Source organism: Phocoena sinus, chromosome 5, assembly GCF_008692025.1.
Source record: "Phocoena sinus isolate mPhoSin1 chromosome 5, mPhoSin1.pri, whole genome shotgun sequence".
Taxonomy (NCBI): Eukaryota; Metazoa; Chordata; class Mammalia; order Artiodactyla; family Phocoenidae; genus Phocoena; species Phocoena sinus.
This window is the reverse complement of record NC_045767.1, coordinates 3213359-3239337: the sequence shown is the minus strand read 5'-3', so window position 1 is coordinate 3239337 and position 25979 is coordinate 3213359. Positions and strand designations below refer to the sequence as shown.

Genomic DNA, 25979 nt, shown 5'->3' with positions numbered 1-25979 from the left:
ACTGCTGAGCGTAAGCTGGTGCCAGATGGAGGAGCTGTGAGGGTGACCCATCTTTAGGAGGCGAGGGACCCCTGAAGGCTTATGGGTAACAGGTTTACAGAGTGGGTGCAGGGGCCCAGCTAGTGCGAGTCTGGTGCCCTGAGGAGGAAGAACTGAAGAGGCCTGGGCTAGGGGGACAGCCGAGGGGGACAGGCTCCAGAGGCATTAGTATGTCATGACTGATGGGGGTAGGGGGTCAGGGTGGGGGGCGGGGCCTCTCCTGGAGCAGCGGGCTCGGAGAGTTGTGGTCAGGTTCTGGCGGGGGACTCTGGCACGGAGGGTGTCTAGTGGGGCACGGGGTTCCATGACAAGAGCCTGGCTAACGAGTGGCCCTGTCCGTGTGTTGGTGGCAGTATTGCTCAGTTTGCGTCATTGAGGAGGGGTGGCCTAGGTTTGGGACACGGTAGCGGGCTCATCAGCTCTCCAGGCTTTGGGGGCCCCGCCATGACCTGTGAGGCCTGTGGAGCCCCACCCCCACCCAGCCCAAATCCAGGTCCGTCCTTGCCTTCAAGTCCACATCCGAGGGGACCCAGCAGAGACACCCAGCCGCTTTGGGGATGATGCCCTGACTTGGCCAACTGCGAGCATTGTGCTGGGAGAGCTGGAGCCAGGGTGTGCCAGACTCAACCCACTGGCTGCGTCCACCTGGCCTGACACGTACCTCTCAGCTGCCGGGAGCTCTGGGGAAAATGAGGCCAAGCAGAGATTTGCTTGGCCTCCTTGGAAACCTGGGGTTCGTGCAAACTGGATGACGGAGTAGCCGGCGGCTGACAGAGTGAGCTGGCGTGTCCTGCCAGAGGGTCTGAAAGCGGCCTCCTCCTGGGCCTGCTCTGAGGGTGAGAAGCCACCAGGTTTTACCAGGGTCAGGGGCGAGACCTTGTGCTCTGGGCTAAACACACATTGTGTCTGGGTGTTTTTGTCACGGCCCTTTAGAAGAAAAGACTCATCAAGGTGTCGTGGGCTACCCGAGGTCACCAGGTGGGGAGGGACAGCTGTGCTGAACCCGGGTCCTCCTGACTGTGCATCTAGTGCCCCGTACCCCGGGCAGGCCTCCAGCACCTTGAGGAAGTGGCCTCCCTGCTTGGTTTTGATAAGGGTGTTGAGTAAACAGGTTGGAAAGAGAAGAGAATCACAGACCCCTTGTCCTCAGCGTAGCAAAGACGTGGCCAGGACGTGTGGGTGTGTGCACATCCCAAACTGAATGCCCGGTCTGGTGCAGAGGGTAGCAGTGCCCAGCCTGCCCAGCTGTATTCTCTAGCCCCTCTAGCAAATAATGGGCAGAGCCACAACGGAGACCCAGTTCTGTTCCCGGCTGCTCAGGGGTGAGTCCCAGCTCTACCACTTCCCGTGGAGAGACGCTGCAAGTCTAAGCTCTCCACGCCTCAGTTTCTTCATCTGTGAAATGGGGACAACAGATCCTCCTCACTGGGTCATTGACAATCAATGAGATAACGAATTTCAAGTGCTTTGCACAACGTAAGCGTTGATTAATAGGCGTCAGTGGGAATAAACCTAAATGTTGACAAATGGACGTATCTGACATAAGTGGAGTTTGTGAGAGGAAGGTGGGGCAGTGGAGGACGGGAAGGATCTGGAGGGCAGTGTTTGCGGAGCGGCTGCCACGTGCCAGGCCCTGCCCACGGGGGTTCCACTGGCCTCGTTTAGTACCCACGTCACAGCTGAGGAGCCTGAACCCAGAGGAGTCAGCTGATGGGCCAGTCAGGGCAGGGAGGGCTTCCTGTAAGAGGAGGACCAGGGGCTGACCCCGCCTTGGCTTCCGTAGCTTGGGCGGCCCTGTGGGCATCCCGGAGTCCTGCTGGGCCTGTGGGGCCCCTTTGACAAAGCACAAACGAGCTGATAGCTGAGCCCTCTCCTCCACAGGGTTGGCTGCAGCCCCAGTGGGATTCACAGCCAGAAAAGCCAGGCTGGCCCTAAGCTGAGGACCGGCCAAGGCTGGGCTCTCCTGGGGGCGGGACAGCCAGTCCCCCTGGCTGAGGGCCAGCACGGGGAGAGAGCCGTGCCGGGGGTCGGGGGTCTGGGCCCTGGCTGCAGGCCTTGGCGTGTCTCCTGACCTCTCGGAGCCTTTTTCCTGTAAAATGGGTGAAGATTCCTGCCCTGCAGAACTGCTGTGAGAACTCCCCGCTCTCATAAGTGCCCAGAACCCCGGCTGGCGTGGCTCACGGAGAGGGAGTTCTGGCTGCAGCCCTCAGCCCTGGGTTCCGGAGACGGGAGCCTGGGGGTCGCGGACAGCAGCATTGCCCCCCGGGAGCTGTAACCGCTGTCTTTGGCTGCGGGGAGACAGTTCACTCGGGGACAGGCATGTTTTCAAGAAAAAGAAAAACACAGGCAGGGAGCCGTCCTGGGAACTAATCAGACCCGGAAGGCGGCTCTTGGGGCTTTGAAGCCTGCCCCTTGTGGGTGGTGGGTGGGGCCTGGGGTGAGGGCGAGAGGCTGTGGGGGAGCCCCTGGTAATTCCCCTGCTCCCCTGCTGCTCTCCGCTCACCACTGTGGGTCAGGGGCGCCCAGCCCACGGGGACAGTCTTGAAGGACAGGTCTTGGAGGGGTCACCAGGTGCCTTGGGCCCCAGACGAGTGAGCTGGGTCACTGAGCCCACTGAATCAGGTCAGGCTCCCCAGGGGAGGTGTGTTGGCCTGGGCCTGGCGGTGATGAGGGAGGGACTGATTACAAAGGTTTGGGGGGGCACTTCAGAGCACGCATGCTTGGGGAACCAGAGCCGAGGGTACCGGGTCGGGGGCGTGTGGCAGTAGCAAGGCTGCAGATGTAAATGGGACCTGGACACCCAGGTCCGTGAGCCCTGCCGAGAGGTTGCCATCTGGCCTACAGGCTGTAGTCAGTGTTATGGACAGATGGGCGCAGCCTGGGACCTTGTGGGCACCTGCGGATGGCCCCTCCCTTCCCAGCTCTTACCTAACTACTGGGTGATGGGGGGGCGGTGTCTTCTGATTGCAGGAGGCAATAGAAGAAGGGGCAGTGACCTCAGAGTTAGAGGACAGAACTGGGTCTCAGTCCTGGCTCTGCCCATCGTGTGCTGGACGGGTGACGCATACGGCTGTGCAGGTTGCGCACTGCACAATTCCAAGGGAGGTAGTCACGCTGTGATGTTTGTTAAGAATGGTCCGGGAGTTGTGCAGTACACAACCCGTGCAGCAGGATCAGTGGCCCTGTGGGGTGTCTGGGCCAGTCACTGGCCCACCCTGGGCCTCGATTTCCCCATCCGTGCCATGGCAGTTGTGACCGTCCAGAGCTGGAACATCCTGGGTCCTCTTTCAGAGTCTACCGCTGTGCCGGAAGCCCTGACATGCAGAAATGTGGGAGGTGGGGCCCCGGGCCCCGCCTGGCTCCCTGCCAGCCCTTCTCCCCGTCCCTTTCCACCTTGGCTGTGCCCCTTCCTCTTGCGGGAGGGCGCCACTGCTGGACACCTGGCCTTGTTTGCTTTGCTCTGTGTCGAGTTCTTCCTGACTGGAACTTGCAAAGCCTGTGGATTGCAGCTTACTTTTGAAAACAAACAAAAGAAATGCTAACAGCTGAGTCTGGTCAAGACTGACTGTTGACTTCAGAACTTTGGCTCCAGGACAGTGTGAGGGCGGGGATGGGGGTTGTCAAAACCCCCAAATAAACAGCGTCTGCCTCCCAGCCGTGGGGCCCAAGGTTTTCATGTGGAAAGAGGCAGTGGGAACCGCGTCTTCCCTTCCCACTGATTCATGGCATGATTCATCTGTGTGTGGGGAAGAGGACCAGGGAGCAGGCCCTGCCCGCCTCCCACCTCCTCCCCACCACCCACCTCGCCAGCTTAAAGAGACAGGGCCTGGCAGGGCCTGTGTCACCCGCCGGCTGACCCAGGACCTCCGCAGGGGAGCCCCAGGCCGTGGGGTCCGGGCGGGCGTGCGCTCTGAAGTCCATAGGACCTGGGGCTATAGTTCCAGGCCTGTCTCCACCCTAAACCATCTCTGTCTCTGGCCTGTTTCCTGGGACACACTGACGCTGCTCTTGTGAGGCGGCTCCCCCCAAACCCTGGTTAACAGGCTGAACGATGCTCTTTGTGGTGATGTTTGCAGACCTACTGTGTGCCGGGCCGGGTGGGGTCAAGCAGAGCATCCTCGTCCTTGGGTTAGGGTCGGGCCCTCCCTCCCGTGCCCCCTCTCAAGGGCTGCCTTGGGGGTTCACGTATGCTGGTTACAGCTGGGCTATCGGGGGATCCGGACATGTGTGTGTCCCAGAGGAGCTGGTGCCTGGGTGGGAGGTGAGCCCAGCCCGGCTTCTCCTTGGAGCTTCCACAGCCCGCCAGTCACCAGGGCCCTGCCGGGGATGGAAGGGGCAACAAGGTTGGTGGCTGGCTTCCTTCCCTGTGCCTTTAAGATAGAGCATGAATGCAGGTTCCCAGTGCCCTTGGGATTGGGCAAGCAGAGCTAGGCTCGGGCCCCACGGGCTAGCTGACAGGTAGCTTCTCCTCCAGAGTTTCAGGGACTGTTGGCTATCCACGTGGAAATAAACGTGCCTGACACCCACGTGTGCTGGGAGAGGCAGAGCCGTGGCCCGGCATGGGCCTTGCCCACAAACAACAACTTCTGAATCGTAGACACCATCCCTCCACTGGGCTTTGCCTCTGGGCACGGTGGTCCCTGGCGGCCGCAGTTTGATCATCAGGGAGCCACGAGGTGGCCGGCGGTGGGCCACGTCTCCCAGCCGGTCTCCAGCCACCCCGGATAGGTGGCCTTTGATTCAGGCTGACCGCAGGGGCTGGCTGGGCCCGCCGTGACCGATGCCCACAGGCTGGTTGAGAGGCAGACACCACAGGATCCGTGGGGTGGGCCCTGCTCGCCTCCCCGGACTGAGGAGCCCAAGGCAAGCTCTCCTCTGGGCCCCGAGTCCCAGCTCAGGCTTAATTCACAGTCAGGGCCTTGGGGGGGCCACAGTGGGGAGGGGAGGGCCCTAAGGAAGGGAGCCCTGCAGCCCCCGTCAAGAGCCTGGTTCTCGAGCTGAGCCTCAAGTTTCCCCACCTTTAGGATGGAGCTGATGACCCCTGCCAGGGCTGCCCCCCTGGACAGCTGGGGAGATGAGTCGGGCTGTGGATGGGGACCGCATTTGTCCACGATGTTTATGAGGCACCTACTGTGGCCTTGCACCCTGCGCCTGTGCTGCACCCAGCCTGCTCCCTCCCGTCCCTTTGGAGAACAAGGAAAACCAGATTTCTCTAGATGCTGATGCTCAGTCACTTCCCAGAGACCATCAAGAGACATCAGCTGCGAAGCTAGACCTTACGGGCCGAGCCCTCTTTGTTCGCCAACGTCAGGGAGCAGGGTGGGTGGTGGGCTCCCCTCTTCCCCTCCCACCCCTGCCGAGGCAGGGAGCATTACAGTTGGCAAGTCACAGCCTATTCGCACAGCTCCCTGGGGGATGGGGGTGGAGAGGCACCTTTGGTCTCACATTTCAGGTGAGGTGTCGAGGCCCAGAGAGGGTAAGTGATTTGCCTAAAGCCACACAGCTGGAGCTCAATGGTGCTCAGCCCAGTACTCATTTCAGGCCCTGGGAGCCCTTACAAGCAGGGCTGGGCAGCGTGGGTTCCAGACAGCACCGGTCTCTGGCGGGGACCTGGGAGACCCCAGCACGTGCCCGAACAGGGAGACCAAAGGGGTGTGGGCCTTGTGCCACCCACACGTCTCAGGCCTGTGGTCCTGGCGAGCAGCAGCTCCACTGCTGACGGCAGCAGAAATCTGAGCCGGCGAATGTTCCAGGGAAGGTCGTGAGCTGCCTGGTAAGCCAGCCTGGGGCCTGGCTAAGTTAGACACAGATCAGGGTCGGGGCCCTGGCGGCTCAGACAGCGGCAGCTGACCTGGCCCAGATGGGGGCCACACCATGGCCAGGAGCCTGCAGCTCAGAAGGGAGCACCAGGGGCTTCTGCTGTAACCTTGTCCAGCCACTGCAGTAGCCCAAGGCCTGGAGGGACAGGCCGGAGCTGGCAAAGGGAAGGGTCGATTTCCTCACGCCGGGACATTGCTGTATCTGAGAGAAAGGGCGACGGCCCAGGGGGACTATCCCAGATCCAGCCTGAGTGTCACGTCAGTGCTGTGTGGCCCGGGGCAAGTGTTCTGACCTCTCTGAGCCTCCTGGCCGGCCTGGCGATGTGAGGTGAGGTAGCTCAGCATTAACCATCCTTGGGGCAAGTGAGCCCCCCTTCCCAGCTGTCTGGGCCTCTCTAAAGCACCTGGTTCTTCCTGCCAGTGCAGGTCTCCACCAGCTGACCAGCGCGCGGTACAAATTCAACTTCATCGCTGACGTGGTGGAGAAGATCGCGCCGGCCGTGGTCCACATAGAACTATTCCTGAGGTACGTGGAGCCCCTCTCGCCCCTCCAAGGTCTCCCCCACATCTGCTGGGCCCAAAGTAGACTCAGTTCTAGCCTTGGGGGGCAGCAGAAACCAGAGCGGGCGTGGCGTCCGGCGGGCCTCGCTCAGACTGCCGAGCTGCTGGTGCCCTTGCGGGGGATGCCCCCTCCCTGACCCTGACCTCCTCACCCGCGGACCGAGCAGGTGCGAGGTCGAGGGTTGCTCAGGTGTCACAGGGGTACGGCAAGCCGCTGGCTCCTGTGGAGTCCTGGGGTCTAGTCCCACACTGACTTATACCCCCCAGAGAGAAGACACGAAGAGCATGACTTTTGTCAAATTTAAAGCGTCTCTTCCATCGGATTTCCTAACCTTTTGGCCAGTAGCAGCCCAGAGGAGACACACAGGGTCAGAACCCCACTCCATCCTCTTGGGATCGGGGGCGGCGTGTGCCACGCTGCCCGAGGGGACGGTCACTGAGGCCTCGACCACGACCCCAGGGCCTTGCTCGTCCTCACAGCACTCTCCCCAAGTGGTGGAGGCCGGCCAGTGTCATTATGCCCACCTGAGGCACAGAGGACCAGGTGGCCCTGGGGGTCCCCAGGAGTGGGCAGAACTACTCGTGCCCTGACTCCTGGCCCCAGCACAGGGCCCCCTGCTCGCCAGCTGTGGAGCTTGAGTAGTGGGAGCCCTTGTCACTGGGCAGGACTGCCCCCCATCTCTGGAGGGCAGGGACCGTGCTCACCACTGAATGCTCCATGCGGGGCGGGGCGGGGGAGACTAATGGTGTCAGCTCAGCAGTGACGTCAGACGCCTGCTGTGTGCCCAGCGCCACGCGGGCTGCCTTTCCTACAGCGCCTATGCTGCTCCAAACAGCCCTGCCGTGTGCCCGCCTCCTAAAGGAGAGGCAGAGACCGGGCAGCCTGCCCCTTAGCGCTGACCGGCAGCCTATGCACCTTCCCATGAATCCGTAAGGCGGGCTCCCACGTTCCCATTTTCTGGATGTGGAAACAGAGGCCCGGGGAACTGCCCCAGGCTCAGAGCTGCAGAGCTGCCCCAAGTCTCTTGGACCTCAAAGCTGAGCCCATCCCCCTGCGATATGCTGACCCCTCACTGTCCTTTCCACGGGCCCCAGACCCTGAGACTTGTCATTAAGGAAATGACAACTGGACGTGTGAGTGGCACGTCCCTGGCCTTGCAGGTGGCTTGGAGGGGGCAGCGTCTTTCCAGAAAGCCCCAGGCATCAGACCCCCAAACCAGCAGGGCAGGCGGTGATGCCATTTCCACGTCAGCCTTGGAGGCTGATGTCCGCATGTGAGGCCAAGGCGGCCGAGATCCCAGACACCAGGAAATGATGTGCCTCTGGCTGTGACCCTGGAGCCGGAGAGGAGGCCCTGGGCTGCCTGGGGCCCTTCTGCAGACACTCGACAAATCCTACACATGGCAGCCCCACGGGGCTCAGGTGCGGCTGCCACTCAGGGGCCCACGTGGAACTAGGTGGGGGCAGAAGCTGGTTGCCGGCGTGAGTGGACAGATGCTCTGGTCACCCTGCAGAGGGGCCAAGGGACCAGGCTGCCTGGTTTAGACCCCTGCTGTGCCCTTTTCCTGCCTGACCCGGGCAGCTGGTTCACGTCACTGGTCCTGTTTCCCCACCTGCGAACTGGAGGCCTGCCTACCTTGTAGGGCGGCTGTGAGCGCGAAATGACTTGGTCCCTGGCTCAGAGGGAGCTCTTGGTGACATTAGCTGTCCCTGGTCCTGCTGATGCTGAGGTGGTGTTTCTGCACCTCCTAGAGACCCACTCCCCGGAGACTTCCCTGCCATCCCTCCTCCTTCCCTCCCTTTGTCTCTGCCAAGCAGCCTCAGGCACCGATGACCTGCTCCATCCAGTCCCTGCACCGGGGTCCCAGAGGCGACCGACCCCCCTCCCAGGGTAGGTCCCGAGCTGTGTCGGGCATCCTGGGAGCTGAGGTTGCTACTCAGAGGGCTCCAGCCGCGGCGGGGTGTTGTCCTCCACCAGAGAATACTGACTCGGGGCCCCATGCCAGCTGCATCACCTGTTCCATCGCATTTTACGGAGGCAGACGCTAAGGCCGGTGTCCCTGCCCTGCCATGTCCAGGGCTCCCCCTGTAGGCACGTGGCATGGAATTCACGGAACGGAGCCTCACCAGCTCTGCTCCTCGCGCCATCTGGGGCTTCAGGGTAGGCAGCAGTGGGAAGGCGCCAGAGCACGCTCCCCTCAGTGTTTAGACCCTCTCTCTGCGCAGCCAGAGATCTGGGACACTGGCATTCCCTGGGGACCTGCTGTGTGACAGTCCACGGAGGCCCGGTGCACATCCCGCATCTTCCCTATGCCAGGAGCAGCCCTGCTTGTTGACCAACTGCCTGCAGGCCCCCGGCTCAGTGGAGCCGGTGTTGTTAGCCCATTTCCTAGATGGGGAGACTGAGGCTCAGAGGGGTCGGCCTCCTGCCCACAGTCAGGCAGATGTACGTGGGGGCTGGACTTGAGGTTAGAATCCTGGTCTGTCTGGCTCCAGGGCAGGAAGTGTCTGCTGTATCGTCACGGGTCTGACATTCACGGGCCTCCTGACTCATCCTCGCAGATGGCGAGTCACGGATCATGGGCCCCTCTTTGTGGCTGTGAAATGGGTCTAGACTTAATGACCTGGCCGAGGCCACAGCCAGGAGGTGGCACAGCTGGGATGCGACCCTGGGCCCTGGCACGGGCTCTGCTCCTTTCCCCCCGGCCCACTGCTGCGGCCGACCCCCACCCCAGTCCTGAACGCCCGCCGCTCGCCTCCCCGCAGACACCCTCTGTTCGGCCGCAACGTGCCCCTGTCCAGCGGCTCAGGCTTCATCGTGTCGGAGGCTGGCTTGATCGTCAGCAACGCCCACGTGGTGTCCAGCAGCAGCGCGGCCTCGGGCCGGCAGCAGCTCAGGGTGCAGCTGCAGAGCGGTGACACCTACGAGGCCACCATCAAAGACATCGACAAGAAGTCGGACATCGCCACCATCAAGATCCAGCCCAAGGTGAGTGGGCGGCGGGGCCCTGAGACGTGCTGGCCCAGCCCTCCCGTCGGACACTCGGAGGAACTGAGACCCCCGGGGACCGGCGATGTGTCCCCAGTCTTGTGTCCAGTCAGACTAGAACCCGGGCGTCCGGACATCGCCCTGCGCTTCCCCTGAGCCGCCCGTGCGGGGCAGAGCAGGCTCTGTGCCGCCCGTAGCCACTCCCACGCGGAGGCTCTCCGAGGCCCAGGACACTTCCGTTGTCCCTCCCGGGCCCATTCCTGGGGATGCCACTGTCCCCGTGGGGGTGACAGAGGCCAGTGGGGAGCACTTGGGATACTTGTCCCCCTCCATCCCCCCACTTCCACATCGGCACCCCAGCTGGGCAGGCAGACCCACCCCGGGGCCACAGTGCTCCTCCGTGACTCCCACCGGCCATTTCTGGGAGGCCAGCCTGTGCACACCCCCCAATCCCCACCATCGCCCTTGGCGAGAGGGGCGCCAGTGTCCGGCTGTTTCAGAGGGGAAACTGAGGCCTGGGGAGTCAGGTGACTGCCCGAGGTCAGTCTAACCAAGGGACCCACTCAGCTAAGTCCTAGACTCCCTCCAGCGAGTTTCTTGTCATCCAGCACTGTGGTCACGACTCTGTGGGCCACCGCGGGCTCACCGACGGTGACCTGTGCCCTGCCTATGCTGTGAGGTCCCTGAGGGGCGGGCCCGTCTGGGCTGGCGAGTCCAGCTCGGCTGAGTCTGAACCTGGTTTCTGCTCTTTCTGAATAAAGCTGCCAGCACTTGAGATGATCGGTCTTTTGCAAGGAGGTGTCCTCTTGCCCAATCACGGGAGAGGAGGTTTAGGGGCTCCACGCCGCTATCCTAACGGAGACCCTTGCCCACTTTTGAGCCCTTTCCCAGTAGTTATTGAGTCTGGGAACACCATGTCCATTTTAAAGATGAGAAAACTGGGGCTGGGGGAGGAGGGATATGCTCAAGGACAGAGGCTGGCACGCTTTTTCTGTGAAGCTCCAGGTAGTAAATGATTTAGTCTTTGCGGGCCCTGTGGTCTCTGTAGCAACTGCTCTGCACTGGACTGGGAAAAATAGCCACAGGCCAGATGGCTGGGCTGTGGTCCAAGAAAAGATTACTTACAGAAGAGACTGCTGGATCGGGCTGGATTTGCCCAAGGGCCACAGTTTGTGACCCCTGCCCAAGGACCCCTGTGGGGAGAGGCAGAGCTGGATTAGACCCCAGGTCTGGCTGTCTCTGGGTCTCTCCCCTTCCAGGCACTGCAATCCCAGGGGGGGCAGGGGCGCACCCCAGCGGCCACCTGGGGCCAAAGATGCCAGCGGAGTCAGTAAGACCCAGGTGCCCTGGTGCCCAGAGATGCCCAGCGCCTGCAGCGGTTCTCATGACGGCAGGTCTGCCTCTTAGCCTCCGAGCCCTGCACGTGGCATCCAACCAAGCTCTGGGGAAAGCTGCCGACCCGCGTTGTCCCTCTGGGTCTCCACCCCTACTGCAGCGCCCTGTTCCTCCACCTGGGACCCTTTGTGCCACTTACTGAGGCTTCACCGTCCAGCACAGAAGGTGGCGCGTCGAGACCCCACGTCTCCCACGTGGGCACAGCCGCTTGGTGTCTCCTTGACCCGCCCGGAGGTCCCCTCACTCCGTTTACAGGCGTTTACCTTTCCACTTTTATCGAGAGCTGCTATGAAAAACAGGGAAAAATTCTTATTTGACGTGGTGGCACTGCATAAAAAGGGGAGACTCCTGACATGGGAGCAGAGAGCAGAGGCCAGGTGGAACCCACAGGGTCCACAGTGCGGGATCCTGCCCCCCGACTTCCAGAGTTAGCCGAGGCCCCTGTGATCTGAGCGCCGCCATCTCCGGGGCTTTTCTTCCTTTTTCCATTGTGTAGTTTAGAAGCTTTACTCCCCTGCGCAATTAGCACATGGATTTCATGTTATTTAGTTCACCTGGAAGTTTGCTTCCTGCAGTAGCCTTTGTCACTGACACACCATTGGCGGGGAAACTCCAGCACCCTGTAGAGAAGAATTTTATCTGGAAATAAGGACAGACCCACAGGAAGCTGCTGAAGTGGTGCTGAGGGGTCCCACATGCCGCCCCTCCCCCCGGGGTGACATCTGACATGAGGGGTGCGGCATCAAAACCAGGTAACCCTCCAAGCTCACGGGCATCTCCTCCTCTGAGCTTGCCCCCTGCAGCTTCCAGAACATGGAGACAAATAAGGCACGGCCCCTCTCAGAGCTCCCAGTCCAGCTGCGGAGTCAGACAGACAGACAGACAGGCTCCGCTGGCTCCAGGAGAAAACAGGAGAGGAGGGTGCGGGTGTCCTCGGCGTGCAGGGGCGGGACGGGGATGCAGAGCGCGGTTAAGTCGCTTTATCTCTCTGGCCTCAGCTTCCCTGTGTGTCTGTATTGGGAGGTGTCGCGGGTCCCCACTGGGCTCCAGGGCTCGCGCAGACCCCATTCCACAGATGAGTGTGTGCATTTTCCATGTGCTGCTGTCCATGGCTTTTGTCGGATTTTCAGAGGGATCCGGGACCATTGAACCACTGGGCTCAGTGACCCTGGAGGCCGTACCCCGCTCGACCCTCTGTGCAGTCTCCCTATGAGGGACCCCTGAGGCCTGCCCTAGGGAGACCTGTGGTCACTGGGGGGCTGAGCCTCTGCTCTGTGAATGCCAGCCCTGGGTCTCGTGGCCACCACGGGGCAGCCAGACTTGCCTTGGTCTGCAGCCCTGACGGCTCTGTCCAGCTGCTCCAGGGACCGCCCTGCCGGGGGCCTGGACGTGATCTGGCTCTGGTCCCACCAAAGGCCGACAGCTGAGCCCCCCTCCCCGTGTCCTCCCCACCTCCCCCCAGAAAAAGCTCCCGGCGCTGTTGCTGGGCCACTCGGCAGACCTGCGGCCCGGCGAGTTTGTGGTGGCCATCGGTAGCCCCTTCGCCCTGCAGAACACCGTGACCACAGGCATCGTCAGCACGGCCCAGCGGGACGGCCGGGAGCTGGGCCTCCGGGACTCAGACATGGACTACATCCAGACGGACGCCATCATCAACGTAAGCGTCCACCGTAGCCGCGGGCTCTGTCTCCAGAGCCCTCTCCATCACTGGACGCATCCACGGGCTAGAAAGTTCTTTCTATAGATTAAGTGGAGCTCTGACTCCCTGTGACTCCTACCCGTGGGTGCCAGGCTGGCCCTGGGAGTTAGAGGCCGCTGCCCTGACCCGGGACAGCCCTTCAGGGATGTAGAGGCATAGCCAAGGCCCCTGGAATATCTTTGCCCAAATACACACCCCGGTCAACATTGATCATTACTATCACTGTTATTACTACTATTATGTTGGATAGCACCTTTTGCATTCTCAAAGCACTTTGACGCCCGGCGCCTGCCCCTCTGGCTTTGCCGTGGTTCAGACCCTCTTCTGGAAGCGTTAGTCTTTGAGAGACTCCTCGAGGCTGGTGGGGTGAGAAATGGTGCCCCATCCTGCTGCTGCCCCCCCGTGGATGTGAGGCTGCAGGGAGCCCCGGAGGTCCGTGCAGACAGCACTGGGCAGGTCAGACCCTGATGATCCGACGGCCGTGCACTTGACCTGTGTGGGCCTCAGTTTTCTTATCTATGAAATGGGAGACAGTGATGAGGCCTTTTGACGTTGTCCGGGGATGACATTCAATTACATGTTTCTGTGCTGGTTGGAATGGTAGTTGGAAGAAAAAGCTTCAGGAACCCTCGGGGTCGGGGGGCTCAGGGCACAGCTAATGTCGAATTGCTTCCCCCTGCAGTACGGGAACTCCGGGGGACCGCTGGTGAACCTGGTAAGTGTCCCCTAGAGCAGGGGCCTCGAGTTTTCGGGGGCTCTTCTCACATGGCGGGTGGGGCACAGCCTCGAGGCAGGCGTGGGACCCAGAACACGGCCAACAGCCTGGAGGCCCAGGAGGAGGATATGACCCCGAGCATGTGCTGCCCCGTACCCCCAGGGGAGCTGGTGCTGTCAGAGGAGTGAGGGACACCCCGAGAACAGCAGCCCAGGCCGGGGCTGTGTGCCTGTGGTGGACCTGGGGCAGGGGACACAGGCTGGGGACGAGCCACCCCCTCTGGGTCCCCCTGTTGTCGTGTTGACAAGAGACGAGATGGGCGTGCCATGCACCTCGGCACCCAGGCTCCCTGGGTTTGGTCCCTGCGTCTGGGCCGTGTAAGGATAGACCAGACCAGCTGAGGTCCAGCCCTCTCTAAGACACAGATGCCTGTTCCCCCAGTGCCAGATCTCAGGGGAACGCCTCAGCCTTGCCATTCAGGCAGTACTCGGGAGGGGACCCATCCAAGGAGGGGGTCAGGCAGGGACACACCCAAGCACAGTGTGAGGAGCAGGGAGGGCTCCAGAGGGACACGGGGCCGGGGGACCTGGCAGCTGACATGGGATCAGGGAGGGCTTCCTGGAGGCGGGAGCATCTCGTCTGGGCTGTGGAGATGGAGGGTTTGGGTGGATGGGGACGTGCAGGAGAAAGATATTCCAGGGCGAGGGCAGAGCACGGGCACAGGGTGGAGACGTACAGGCAGGTGTCGCTGCTGGAGCGACAGGTGGGAAACAGTGCAAGGAGGCTGGTGCGCCACGTCCTGACGCGGAGGGTGCGTCTCCCCGCGCCCTGACAAGCCCTAGGCTCTTCCAGCAGTGCTGAGGCCATAGCGCTGGTGTTCAAGAAAGCTCGTGTGGGAGGACCTTAGGCCAGAGTTCAGGAGGCCACGCCCTGTGGTCCAGGCGGAGGGGGATGGGCGTACAGGGCCCATGAGAGACTCTCCATCCCTGGATCCTTCCCTGGCCTGGTCCTCCCACCTCACGGCTCCTAGGGAACAGATGGGGATGGGCACTTGGGGGACCAGGCGGGCGAAGTATGCCTTTGTCCAAAGCTCTGCGGCAGGCCCCAGAGGGGGCCCCTGGTGACCAGGCCAGGCCGTGGCCTGGGTGTCATGTGCAGATGTCACCCCTGAGGTGAACAGGAGAGCCAGGGCAGGGGTGCCTGCCGGGCTGAAGGAGGGGCTAGGTCCAGGAGAGAGGCCTCAGGCTGCAGATCCGGCCAAGCTGCACCAGCCTCGTGGCGGGCAGGGCAGGGCAGGGTGGGAGCCCAGCTCCAAAGGGACAGAAAGGAGGGGGGATGCTGGGGGCGGCCCTGGGCCCACTTGCCCCACCCTGCTTCTAGAAGGTGGGGATGGGGGGGTCCCACAGTCCTCACCACGTCCCTCTTGGCCTAAGCCCCTTGGAATGCTGCCTGGGGGTGTCCTCGGTCAGTGGGCTCTGCTTTGGAGGGGCAGATTGCAAGCTTCCCCGGCCGACACTCTCCAGCGATGGGAGCGGGGTCAGCTTTGGAGGCAAATTGCGGGAGAGGTGGGGGTCCCTGACCCAGGTGTGAACCCCAGAGCACCTTTTCGGAGCTTCTCAGGGAGGGTGCTGACGGCCAGGGTCCCCCCTGGGAGCCGAGCCGCGGACACGCCACTCTGCTGCTGAGGGCAGAGGTCGCCTGGGCTCCCCGAGTGACCGCCTGCTCTGATCACCTGCCCAGGACGGCGAGGTCATCGGCATCAACACACTCAAGGTTGCGGCCGGCATCTCCTTCGCCATCCCCTCAGACCGCATCACGCGGTTCCTCACGGAGTTCCAGGACAAGCACGGCAAAGGTACGCAGCTCCCACGTGGAGGCAGGGAGGCTGTCCCAGGCCTGAGCCCACAGCCTCCCGCCGGGCCAGGAGATCCTGCGGTGCTGTGTGCCCACGCTCACTCCTGACCCCGTCCTGATGTCCCAAGACCCCCGCCCCGGGATACCTCAGCCTCTTTCAGGACTTCCACTTCATGGCCACGTTCACCCCTACCCCTCCAGACTGGCCCCTCTGGCTGGGGAGCATCAACCTCACCTCCCACCTCCAGGGGTTTGGCACCTGGGCCTCGCTTGTCTGGGCTGCTCCGTAGTTGTCAGAACTCAGTGCTTCCTTCCTTCCATCAACTCACCCACCCACCCACCCATCTGCCCATCCACCCACCCATCCCTTCACCCACCAGCACACCCATCCATTCACCCACCAGCACACCCATCCCTTCACCCACCAGCACACCCATCCCCCTTCACCCACCCACCCCCATCCAGCCATCCATTCTTCAACCCACCCACCCATCCGTGCACCCACTCATACATCCATTCATCCATCTATCCTTCCTTTCTTCCTTCCTTTTCCTTCTTCCTTTCCTTCCATCCCTCCTTCCTTCTGTTCATCCATCCACCTATTCACCCTTCCTTCCTTCCACGCATCCACCTGCCCATCCACGAGTCCTCCTGCTTTCAGCCGTCTGGCCATGCAGACTGCCGGGCAGTGTAGCCTCTACTCCGGGGGAGCAGAGCCCGAGGTCCTGATCCTTGGACATTACCCCTTCTCATCCTCCATCTCCTCCCCCCATCCACACGGGCACGTCCAGCCCAGCCTGCCTGCTCCCAGATGGCCACGAGCATCCATCTGGGAGAGCCCTTGACAAGGCCAGGTGACTGTCCCCTGTCCCTAGTAAGGACAGGCCAGCCGCTTTCCCAAAGTCGGTGGTCACAGCCACTCTCCAGAGGAGGGCCACATTTCTGATCTCAGGACCTTTCCTGGCGGCCTCCACCTTCCCACCATTCTCTTCACCTGAGCAACTTCTCCTTCCACCCAATTTGTCTCCCATGACCCCTCGTGGCCAGCACCCAGACCTGACTCAGCCCTACTGCTCACACCTTCACATTGCTCCCTGTCTCCTCCCAGCCCCTTTGCCAGCAGTCCACTGAGGGAAGGGGGATTTCTTCATGCTTGCCCCATCCTGCACGCCCCCACCAGCCAAATGTACAGACTCCAGAACAGCCCAGACCAGGGCTAAGAGGACTGGTCCCATGGAGAACCGCAGTTGAGGACCCCGTTTGGTTCATCCGTGTCCCTTATGTGAAGACAGCCTGAAGCTAGGGCACAGCTGGTCTTCCTTAAAGAAGCTGAAGGCTTCTGTTGGCCAGGGGGGTCATCTCACCTCTTGAGCCCTTTTCTTCTTGGCTGCTAGGAAGCTCAGAGCTTGATCCAGGGCTGCACCTTCGTACCACACTTGGTTTTTTCTCTAATAACCAAGTTTTCCAGTTTAATTTTCCTCTGCTCCAGGGGTGCCTTTGACTTTGGCCACCTTCCTGGAAATCAGTGGGGCTGTACTTGGCACAGATTGAGCTGTGACGTGACTGATTTGTTGGAAGTGGGGTGATAACATCCTCTTCTTTTTTCTCTCTTCCTCTGTTGTTGTACAGGGACTGTCCCCATCCTTTGTTGTACGGGGACTGTCCCCATCAGCACTGACCTCACCCCAGGTGCCAGGGAACACTCGTCCCCTGTCCCCAGAGCTATCACCTCCCTGAGGACATGTGGACTAATGAAAGAGCCCAACAAGTTTTAGCTGATTGACTGAATTTGTAATTTTAAAGCCTTCTGAAATTGACTGATGTTCACTTTTAGGTATTTTTTTAAAAATAAAAATACCAAATCATCCAAACCCAGTTAATCTAAATTTCTTTAAGACTGACCATCTTTTTATTACAGTGAGGGGATGTTAGGTAAGGTGCACTTCTTGTTTCCATCTAGGGGTTGGGGGGCAGAGGCCTCTGGGGGACTTTCAAGGTAAGAGTGGCCCCAGGAGTGTCTGCCAGTGTCAGCCAGCCTTAGGACTAATGTGTCCCCACAGCGGGTGATTGAGTTAGTGGGCTGGGCCATCCTAGGTGTCCGCCCAGAAGGTACACAGATAGTACACAAACTTACACCCAGGACTGAGGGGCAGAAAAACAATGGTTCAGCTCGACTCCCTGAGTCATGTGTGACCCTGGACTTGTCCTGTCCTTCCTGGAAGCCTCAGAGAGTTGGAGAGGGAGGAAGGGGAAGAGGGCCAGTTATGCTTACACATAAGTCTAACCCTGACCACACTCGCCACTGTCGTTCAACATGGTCTAGGAAGTCCTAGCCATAATAATTAAATGAAAAAAAGAAAAAAAAGAAAGAAAGAAGAGGAATCTAGTGGCAGAGGAAAAAGGAAAACTGTCACTCTGTATATGACCTGATACTCTATATAGAAAATGCTGAAGGCGACACCCAAAAACAAATAGAACCCGTCAGAAAACTCAGTTAAGTGGCAGGATACAACAGTAATCTACAGCGTCCATTTTGGGGAGACAAGAGTCGATGCCGGAGACCAGTTAGGGGCTCACAGCAGCCTTTCTGGTGGCCAGGCTCGGGGGCTGGCAGCTGTGGGGTGAGGGCTGGTTGGGTCTGGGATCTATTTTGAACTTGGAGCCAATAGGACCCGCTGGACGGTGGGGTGAGTGAGGGGCATTTCCTGGGATGGGGGCCCTGGGGCAAATGAGAGATTAGTCTTGATGCCGAGAAGCCCAGGTGTGAGCATCGCTCTCGTGTCTGTTTGTTTGTTGAAGTGAGAGTCAGTTCATGTGGCGCACAGTTGACCATGTGAAAATGCACCCTTGGGTGCATTTCTCCTTCCCCGGAGAGCATCCGCCCCCTTCAGGCGATCACTTCCCCTCCCCGCCCGCATTGTTGTTTTGTTACCATCTTTGATGTACTTGCCTCACTTTGGGTCAGCGTGGTTCCATGACATGTTTAGAAAGAAACAGGGCACCCAGCCTCCCTCCAAGCCTTGTTTCCAGCACGCGACACGCATCACTTAGGTGATTTTCCAATAAGGACGGGAAGACGAAGGGTTGCAGTTATGATTCTGTTTCTGGAGAGCCCGCGAGTGGGCGGGGCCTGCTGCTCCGGGGTCGGTGGAGGGTGAGGAATCTCCTGCCCCAGGAGATCTAACAGGACAGCCACTGGCCTCAGGTGACCCTGGGCTACGCTTCTCGAAGCCGCGGGTTTCTTCCTCTTTGGTAAGCATGACCTTGGGGCTGTGAGCGAAGCTGACCAGTGGCCAGTACTCATGCCGGGAGCAGGTTGGAGGGCTGAGGCCTCAGTGCCCGGGCCCCACCCCTTTCCTCTGAGGACCTCATCAAGTCTTGTGGATTTAAGTGCCATCTAGGGTGACTCCCCCAAATTTACATCTCCAGCCTGACCCTCTCCCCAAACCCTAGTCTCAGATGTACAACTGCTTGTCACCCCCCCACACACACAATCTGTGTGTCCCCATCACCATTCCCCTTCTCAGTTACAGCAGCTCCATCCTTCCAGATTTTCCACCTGCATCCAATCCATCAGCCAGCCCCGCTGGCCCTATCTTGGGGATCAGTCCGTCCCCTACTGCTCTCTTGCCATCTCCAGCTCCACCCCCCAAGCCAGCCACCAGGGACACTCACCTCCTCTCTGTTACTCTGTCCATGCCCTTGCCCCCCCACAGACTCTTCCCACTGCCAGAGGAGGTTCTTGCAAAATTTAAGGCAGACCGTGGTGTGTCTCTGTGCAAACCCTCCCCAGGCTCCACCTCACTGGGAGTAAAACCCAAAACCCAAAGCCCAGCAGATCGATGGGGTCAGGGCTCCCATGTGCTCTGACCTCAACTCCCACATCTCCCAACATCTCCCATGTTCCAGGGTTCCACCATCTGGAACATCCATCAATCTTCCTTGGTGAAATGTCTGTTTACATAATTTGCCCATTTTTAAAATTGGAGTTGTTCTGTTCTTAAGTTTTGAGAATTCTTTATACATTCTGGATAGGATCCCTTTGTCAGATAAATGAATTGCCAATATTTTCTCCCGGTGGCTTGTCTTTTCGTTCTCTTAAGAGCAGAAGTTTTGTAAATTTTGATGAAGTCTAATTTACCAAGTTTTGTAAATGGATTTTGAGTCTAGTGTTATATCAAAGAAATCTTTGCTAACCAAAGGTCCAGGAAGGTTTTCTCTTACATTTTCTTCCAAAAGTTTTACTTTGTGAGGTCTTAGACTTAGGACTATTATGTGCTTTGAATTAATTTTTAAAAATAGTGCCAAAGGGGCTTTCCTGGTGGCGCAGTGGTTGAGAGTCCGCCTGCCGATGCAGGGGACACGGGTTCATTCCCTGGTCCAGGAAGATCCCACATGCCGCGGAGCGGCTGGGCCCGTGAGCCATGGCTGCTGAGCCTGCGCGTCCGGAACCTGTGCTCCGCAGCGGGAGAGGCCACAGCAGTGAGAGGCCTGCGTACCGCAAAAAAAAAAAAACAAAGATGGGTTATTTAGAAATATATATTTGGTTTCTAAGTCATTGGGAATCTTGTAGATACCTTTCTATTAGTGATTTCTAGTTTAATTCCATTGTGGCCAGAGAGCATATTTTTATGATATGACATTTTAAAAATGTACTGAAACTTGTTTATGGTTTAAAATATGTAAATTCTATTTCTGGGTCTAAGTCACCGGCTGGGGCAGCTGGGGGCATAGAGGTACCGTCTTAGCCTATTATGTGTGCAGTGCTCCAACCAGAGGGCCTGCCACGTGGTCAGAGCTCACTGGGTATTATCAATTAATATATTATTTATGGAGAAGGCTGGGGGAGGTGACTAGTTCAGACCAGAGTAAGGTGAGTTTGGGGAGCCCGTGGGATGGAGGCTGGAGAAAAGAGCCCCACTGTCCGCTGGGGTTTGGATGTGGGGCTTAGCAGGAGAGCAGATGTCAGAGCTGAGGTGGTTGGATGGTGCCTGAGAGGGTGAGGGTGGGCACGAAGCCACAGGGTTAGAGCCAGGACGTCTCCCAGCTCCTCAAGAACAGCCAAGTGGAGAGAGGTAACTCTAGGTGCCTGATCACAAGGGGGCTGGGCTGGTCCAAGCAAGGTGGCTCCTGCTGCCTTCTACTACTGGTGTAGGGGGTGGGGGACTTCTGCCCCTGCCTGGCTCCTAGGGGGGACAGAGACTTTCACGGTGTCTCTAACCAAGTCCCGACATGCTCGGTTTCTAGACTGGAAGAAGCGCTTCATTGGCATACGGATGCGGACCATCACACCCAGGTGAGTGCTGAAGGAGGCTGCCCCCTGCCACCCCTCCGGTCTCATCCCTCACCTCGAGCTTCCTCCCAGACCCTGGCCCCGACATGCCCGGCCACCCGCAGGTGCTCCAGCAGACCAGACACACTCAGGCTTCTGAGCCTTTGCTCAGGCCAGTCCCTCTGCCTGGAATGCCTTCCCCCCTTTGCCTGATAGGTTCCTTTGGCTTCCGTAGGACTCCATTCAGGTCCCCCTCCTCCAGGAAGCCTCCCAGATTAGCTTCCTGCGGCTTCCATAACAAATTACCACAAACTCGGAGGCTCAAAACAATAGAAATTCATTCTCTCACAGTTCTGGAAGCCCACAGTGCAAAATCAAGGTGTCAGCAGGGCTGCACTCCCCCCGGACGCTCCAGGGGAGGACCCTTCCTTGTACCTCCCAGCTTCTGGTGGTTCCAGGTGTTTCTTGGGTTGTAGTTACATCACTGCAAGCTCTGCCATTCTCATCGCATGGCGTCTTCTTCCTGTGTGTCTGTGTCCAGTCTCCCTCTTATCTCTCTTATTAAAACACCAGCCATTGGATTAAGGGCCCACTCTAAGTCAGGCTGATCTCATCTAGAGATTCTTAACCAACCGTGTCTGCAAAGACCCTATTTCCAAACAAGGTCACGTTCTGAGGCCCTAGGTGGGCATCAGTTTTGGGGGCGGGGGGGGACACTATTCTACCTCCCCAGGCTACTCGAGTGGGAGGAAGTGCCTCCTCTTCTCTTGCAAAGCTGTGCTTCCCTCGCCAGCGTCGCCTTGGTCCCGTGGTGTCAGAATCGCCCATCCTCAACCTTGACCATGAGCTCCTTGGGAGCAGGGACTGGGTCCTGCTCATCTGTCTGCTCCCCCCACCCCTCCCAGGACCCGGTCTACAGCAGAGTGGGTGCCTGGAAATACTCAGTGAGTGAAATAGAGAAGGGGGTGGGGAAGAGGAGGGAGAGAGAGGAAGGAAAGGAAGCTGAAGGGAGGAAAATGCAACGTCAGGTCCAAGGTTTGAAGAAGGAAGAGGTCTCTGCACTGGGGAGCTCTGGGAAGAGATAAGCTCACCTGACTCACCCTCCGACCCACTCAGTCCCTAAAATGACCTTCTTCCTGTTTCAGCAACTGTTCACCCAGGAAATAAGTCTGAAAGCAATTCGGAATCAAGACTGCTATGCCAATTTGTCTTCTAAAGGTGTTCTTTCTGTCTCCCTATCATCCATCCACTCATCCGTCCAGTCGTCCGTCTGTCCACAGCATCGTTCACCCATTGTCTGTTCATCCTCCTTTACCTTTCCTTCCTTCCTCATCCTTCCTCCCCCCATCCTCCCATCTGTCTGTCCATCACCCTCCCCTCTTTACACTTCTAACCATCCACCTTCACCAAGGTTTCTCTTGAGGAGCCCACGTTGAGTAGGGGACACAGGCAAGAATCAGTGACAACCCAGAGTGGTCAGTGGCAGGACAGGGTAATGTGGGAGCCCAGAGGAGACGCCTGGTCTGGCCCGGGTGGTGGAGAGAAGGAAGAGTCAGTTTGGAGGCTCGGAAGAAGTGCCTTAACCGTGGAACTGCCTTTTCAGTTTGGTGGAGGAACTGAAGGCCAGCAACCCAGACTTCCCGGCGGTCAGCAGTGGAATTTACGTGCAAGAGGTTGTCCCAAATTCACCTTCTCAGAGGTAGGCTTCACCAGAGGAAGCAGGGAGACTGGGCAGGTGGGTGCAGGGCCTGGGCTGGGCTTCACTGATGCGGATGACCTTTAGCTTCCCGGCGGCGTGACGCAATGTGGAGTGGCAGGTGGGACTCCAGCCAGTCCTCTAAGCCAGGGGCAGGCTGGAGAGGTGAAGGCCGTGCCCTTCCTTGGCCCAGAATGTCCTTTCCTTGGGTCTGGGGAGACAGAGTAGTAGCAGAGGTCACCCCGAGCTGCATCAGCCTGGCTCTCACCAGCCCCGTGGGCCAGCCTGGGTCTTTCTGGGCCAGTGTTCCCATCTACAAAATGGGCATGATTCAGCCTACTCTTCCTGTCCCATGAGACATTGTCAAGATCAAATGAGATAAAGCCTTGTTTTCTTGGAAACCACCAGCTACTAGAGAAAGGTCAAATGTGGCAGCACTGTGAACCGAGGCAGGCAGTGCGGTGGGTGGGGTCTGACGCACTTGCGAGGCTGATCCTGGGCCCTGGAGCAGCTCTGAGCCAGCGCCTGCCCCTCCTCTGCCTCAGGGCTGCATCTGTGCAGTGGGCGGGCTGCATCAGATCCCGCTTTTAACTGTAACCCCGGGAGCTGGAGATGGTCCACGCTGAGATCTTGGGCTGCCGGAAAGGGTGAGGGCAGAGTGCGGACTGGAGCCGTGCAGGTGGGCCCCCCAGCCCCCGTGGCCCCTCCAACCCAACAGGACGCCTCCTTTTTGTTTCGTGTGCTGGGCTGGAAGACGCGGACCCCTTGTGTCCTTCCGCCGTGAACATAGTACACGCGCTCAGCCTGCAGCCGACCTGCAGTAAAAATTGTTGCAATACCGATCCATGAATCCATGAAAGCCAAAGAATAACCACCGCAACTCAAGCTCTTTATTCCGAGTTGCTGCACCCCAGTGATTCAGCAGACAGCAGTCACCGAGAACGGCCACACGCAGGGCACCCCAAGAGCCAGACGGGAGCTCGGTGGTGATGGTGGCTGCCGCTGACCAAGGCTGCATGTGAGCTGTGCGTTCCACGTGCGTCATCTCGGTTAATCCTCACTGCAGCCTGGGACACGCGGGCTGCTGCTCTCGCCCCATTGCTCAGATGGGAAGGCTAAGGCTTGGCGAAGTCACTCCTCCGAGGTCACACGGCCCACATGTGTGGATCTGGGCGCTATCACCCATGCATCTAACCCCGGTGCCACCCTGCCCGCCCTCTGGGTGGAGGGGAAGGTCACAGCGAGTCAGGTGCAGAAAGCGGGGGCCATCCCAGCTCGCTCTGTCTCTGACGGGAAAATCTTACGTTAGAATCAACCCCCTGGACCTTGTAATTTGCAAAGCATGTTCCCACATAGGGCTGTAGATGTGGAAACCGAGGCTCGAAGGGGCAGAGCACCTGGCCCAAGGCAGCCCAGCGAGGGAGGCTGCAGCCAGCACGTGACCCCAGCCCTTCCGATGTACAGAAGTAGACGGAGAAAGCGCTAGTCCGTTGCAGGGCAGTGCTTTCCGTCTGCTGTGAGAGCCTCGCGGTCAGGGCCGTGTCCTTCCCTGTTGAAATGAATTTTCCTAATGTGCTGCTGTTAAAGCCCACTGTGCCCAGACCCGGGCCCGGGCCTCTCGGGGCGGTGCTGTGACCACGTGTCTCTCCTGTTGGCAGAGGGGGCATCCAAGATGGCGACATCATCGTCAAGGTCAACGGGCGCCCTCTGGCCGACTCGAGCGAGCTGCAGGAAGCCGTCCTGACCGAGTCCCCGCTGCTGCTGCAGGTGCGGCGGGGCAACGACGACCTGCTCTTCAGCATCGTGCCCGAGGTCGTCCTGTGAGGGGGGACCCCCTCCCTCCATCGCCGACGGAGCCTGCAGCCGGGACAGGGGCCAGCAGACGGGCTCCGCCCGGAGCCGCTGCCTCCCTTGGGGTCAGGACAAAGGACCGAGGTCGGTCCTCAGCAGAGCCAGAGGCCTCCTCCCGGCCGTCCAGGGCCAGAGCCGCGGGCTGGGCTTGGCCAGGGGTCCGCATCTCAGCCTTCTGGGAGGATTGGCCCCAGCATCACGGTGGCCCTGGGGGCAGCCCAATGTCCCCCCCCCCCCCCCCGCCCACCAAATGCTCCTGAGGGCCCTTCCAAGTTCCCAGATCTAGAAAACTCTTCTATTTTCCCGGAGGAAGTCCCATCCTCTCTCCGGCCTTCCTGCCTTTGCACCTGTTGATAGGATACCTCTCTCTGGAATGCCCACTGCCCCACCCCTCCCCTCACTGACTCTCACCTGTTCAGGTCTCAGCCCCCCAGCCTTCTCCTCTCCCAGGTGTGCCTCCCTGGCCTCCCACACCCAATAGCACAGCGCCCACCACGTCGAATGACCAGGGCTGTCTGCCCGGCCAATCTGCTCCCCTTGAGGAGTCAGGTGTGGCGGGTCTGGCCCGGAGTTGGCGTCGCAGGATGTTCCCTGGCCGTCCAGCCAAGCCCCAGGGCTTGGCGATGAGGTCCGCCTTCCCAGGCGCAAGAGAAGCTGGCAGGGAGCAGAGCGTGTCTGACCCCCTGGAAGACCGCCCGTCGTCCTCCGGGAGGGGCCCCTGGGGTGGAGGGCGGAGGGCAGAGGAAGCTGGGACCTGCAGGGGGAGGGGAGGGGAGGGCTGAGCCGGCTACACCTCCCCTGGCTGTTCTGTGCAGCGGGACTCACGGCATCGCCCAGGAGCAGGCGAGGTGCCCCCCTCTCCGCGGGGAGCCTGTTTCCAGGTGCAGCCGGTCCCCCATGTTGCTTGTACTGTATGTTTCTCTACTGTATGGGAATTAAAGTTTACAAGCACATGGTCCTGTGCCAGCACGGGCGTCTGGGGCAGCCCACCCGCCGCTGTGCAGCTTCTCCTGACCCAGAGCTGACACATCAGTGGGCACGGAGACCCGGGGCTAACCGCCTGGAGCACCCAGGCATCGCCACGCCCCAGCCGCCCCACCACTCAGCCCTGGCTCCCCACTTACTCCCAGCCCCCCGGTCCCCGGCAAGACCCCTCCCTTCCCCGTGCCGTGGCCTCTCCCCCAGGCAGGAGGGTCCTGAGACCTCTGACCTCCTGGCAGGCGGGCAGAGCCCTTGGAGAGGCGCCTGGCTGGGAGCGTCGAGTCCACTGAGTGTGCCCGGCCAGGCCGTGTGATAAAGGCTTCCCTGCATCTGTGCTGTGTCATCCTCACTGCAGAGACCACCCAGCAACAGGGAATGAGGCAGAACAGGAGAGACAAAGCTCGCTGCCCAGGGACACCGCAGGGGCTGCCCGGGGATGGCGGGAGCCGTGAACTTGCCCAGGGCCAGCTCCCAGGGTCACAAGTGGGGTTGTGAGGGTGAGGGGCGCCCATCAGGGCTGAGAGGGAGGGGCCCAGCCCTGTGTTCTGGACCACCGGCCCCGGAAAGATCAAGTTCCCTTGGTTCCAAACCTCACAGCGTGGCAGGGTCTGCCGCCAGCCGGCCTCTGTGTGACCGCCGCCACCTTCTGCCTCGGGGGTGGGGCGGGGGAGTGACCTCAGACTGCAGACTGCAAGCTTTTCCGAGCTCCGAGAGCCTGGGGTTCAGTAGGTCCGGACTTAAATGACCCGCCACGGGGCGAATTTCAGGAGATGGTCTCAGACGGCCGTGGCGGCAGCCGGAATCGTGCTCGGTACCTAGAAGGGCTCACAGGAGGTGCGTGGAGACAGGCACGCCGGGCCCTGGAGATGCCGAGTGTGGCCAGCTGGCTGGACGGGGGGAGGGAAATCGGACCAAAAATCACTCAGCACCCGCACCCAGAAGAGAACCAGAAACTGTCACAGGCGGCTTTTTAATGAGGGCTCTGGGGTCTGGCTCACCAGCCCAGTTTTGCAATCCCAGGGCTCAGATGATGTGAATTAAGCACCCTTCTCAGTCCCCACCCCTGGGCCGTACCCAGGCCCTGCTGGGGAAGGAGGGGCCCAGGCAT

The 25979-nt window shown here is 59.9% G+C and overlaps 1 protein-coding gene across 3 annotated transcripts in view; it reads left to right on the top strand.

Annotated features, from left to right (window-relative positions):
- HTRA3 (HtrA serine peptidase 3) overlaps window positions 1-24843 on the top strand; it is a 28576-nt gene extending 3733 nt beyond the window's left edge. Inside the window, exons 2-9 of one of the 3 annotated variants that reach the window (XM_032633680.1) lie at window positions 6285-6384; window positions 9186-9408; window positions 12266-12460; window positions 13185-13217; window positions 14958-15072; window positions 20319-20367; window positions 21947-22042; window positions 23698-24843. In XM_032633680.1, coding sequence (XP_032489571.1) covers window positions 6285-6384; window positions 9186-9408; window positions 12266-12460; window positions 13185-13217; window positions 14958-15072; window positions 20319-20367; window positions 21947-22042; window positions 23698-23863 — 977 coding nt within the window. In that variant the 3' untranslated portion in view covers window positions 23864-24843. Of the gene's footprint in view, window positions 1-6284; window positions 6385-9185; window positions 9409-12265; window positions 12461-13184; window positions 13218-14957; window positions 15073-16179; window positions 16677-16700; window positions 16884-20318; window positions 20368-21946; window positions 22043-23697 lie in introns of those variants that run through there. The other 2 variants (XM_032633681.1, XM_032633682.1) reach the window with 2 other exon arrangements.
- Window positions 24844-25979: the final 1136 nt, after the last annotated feature.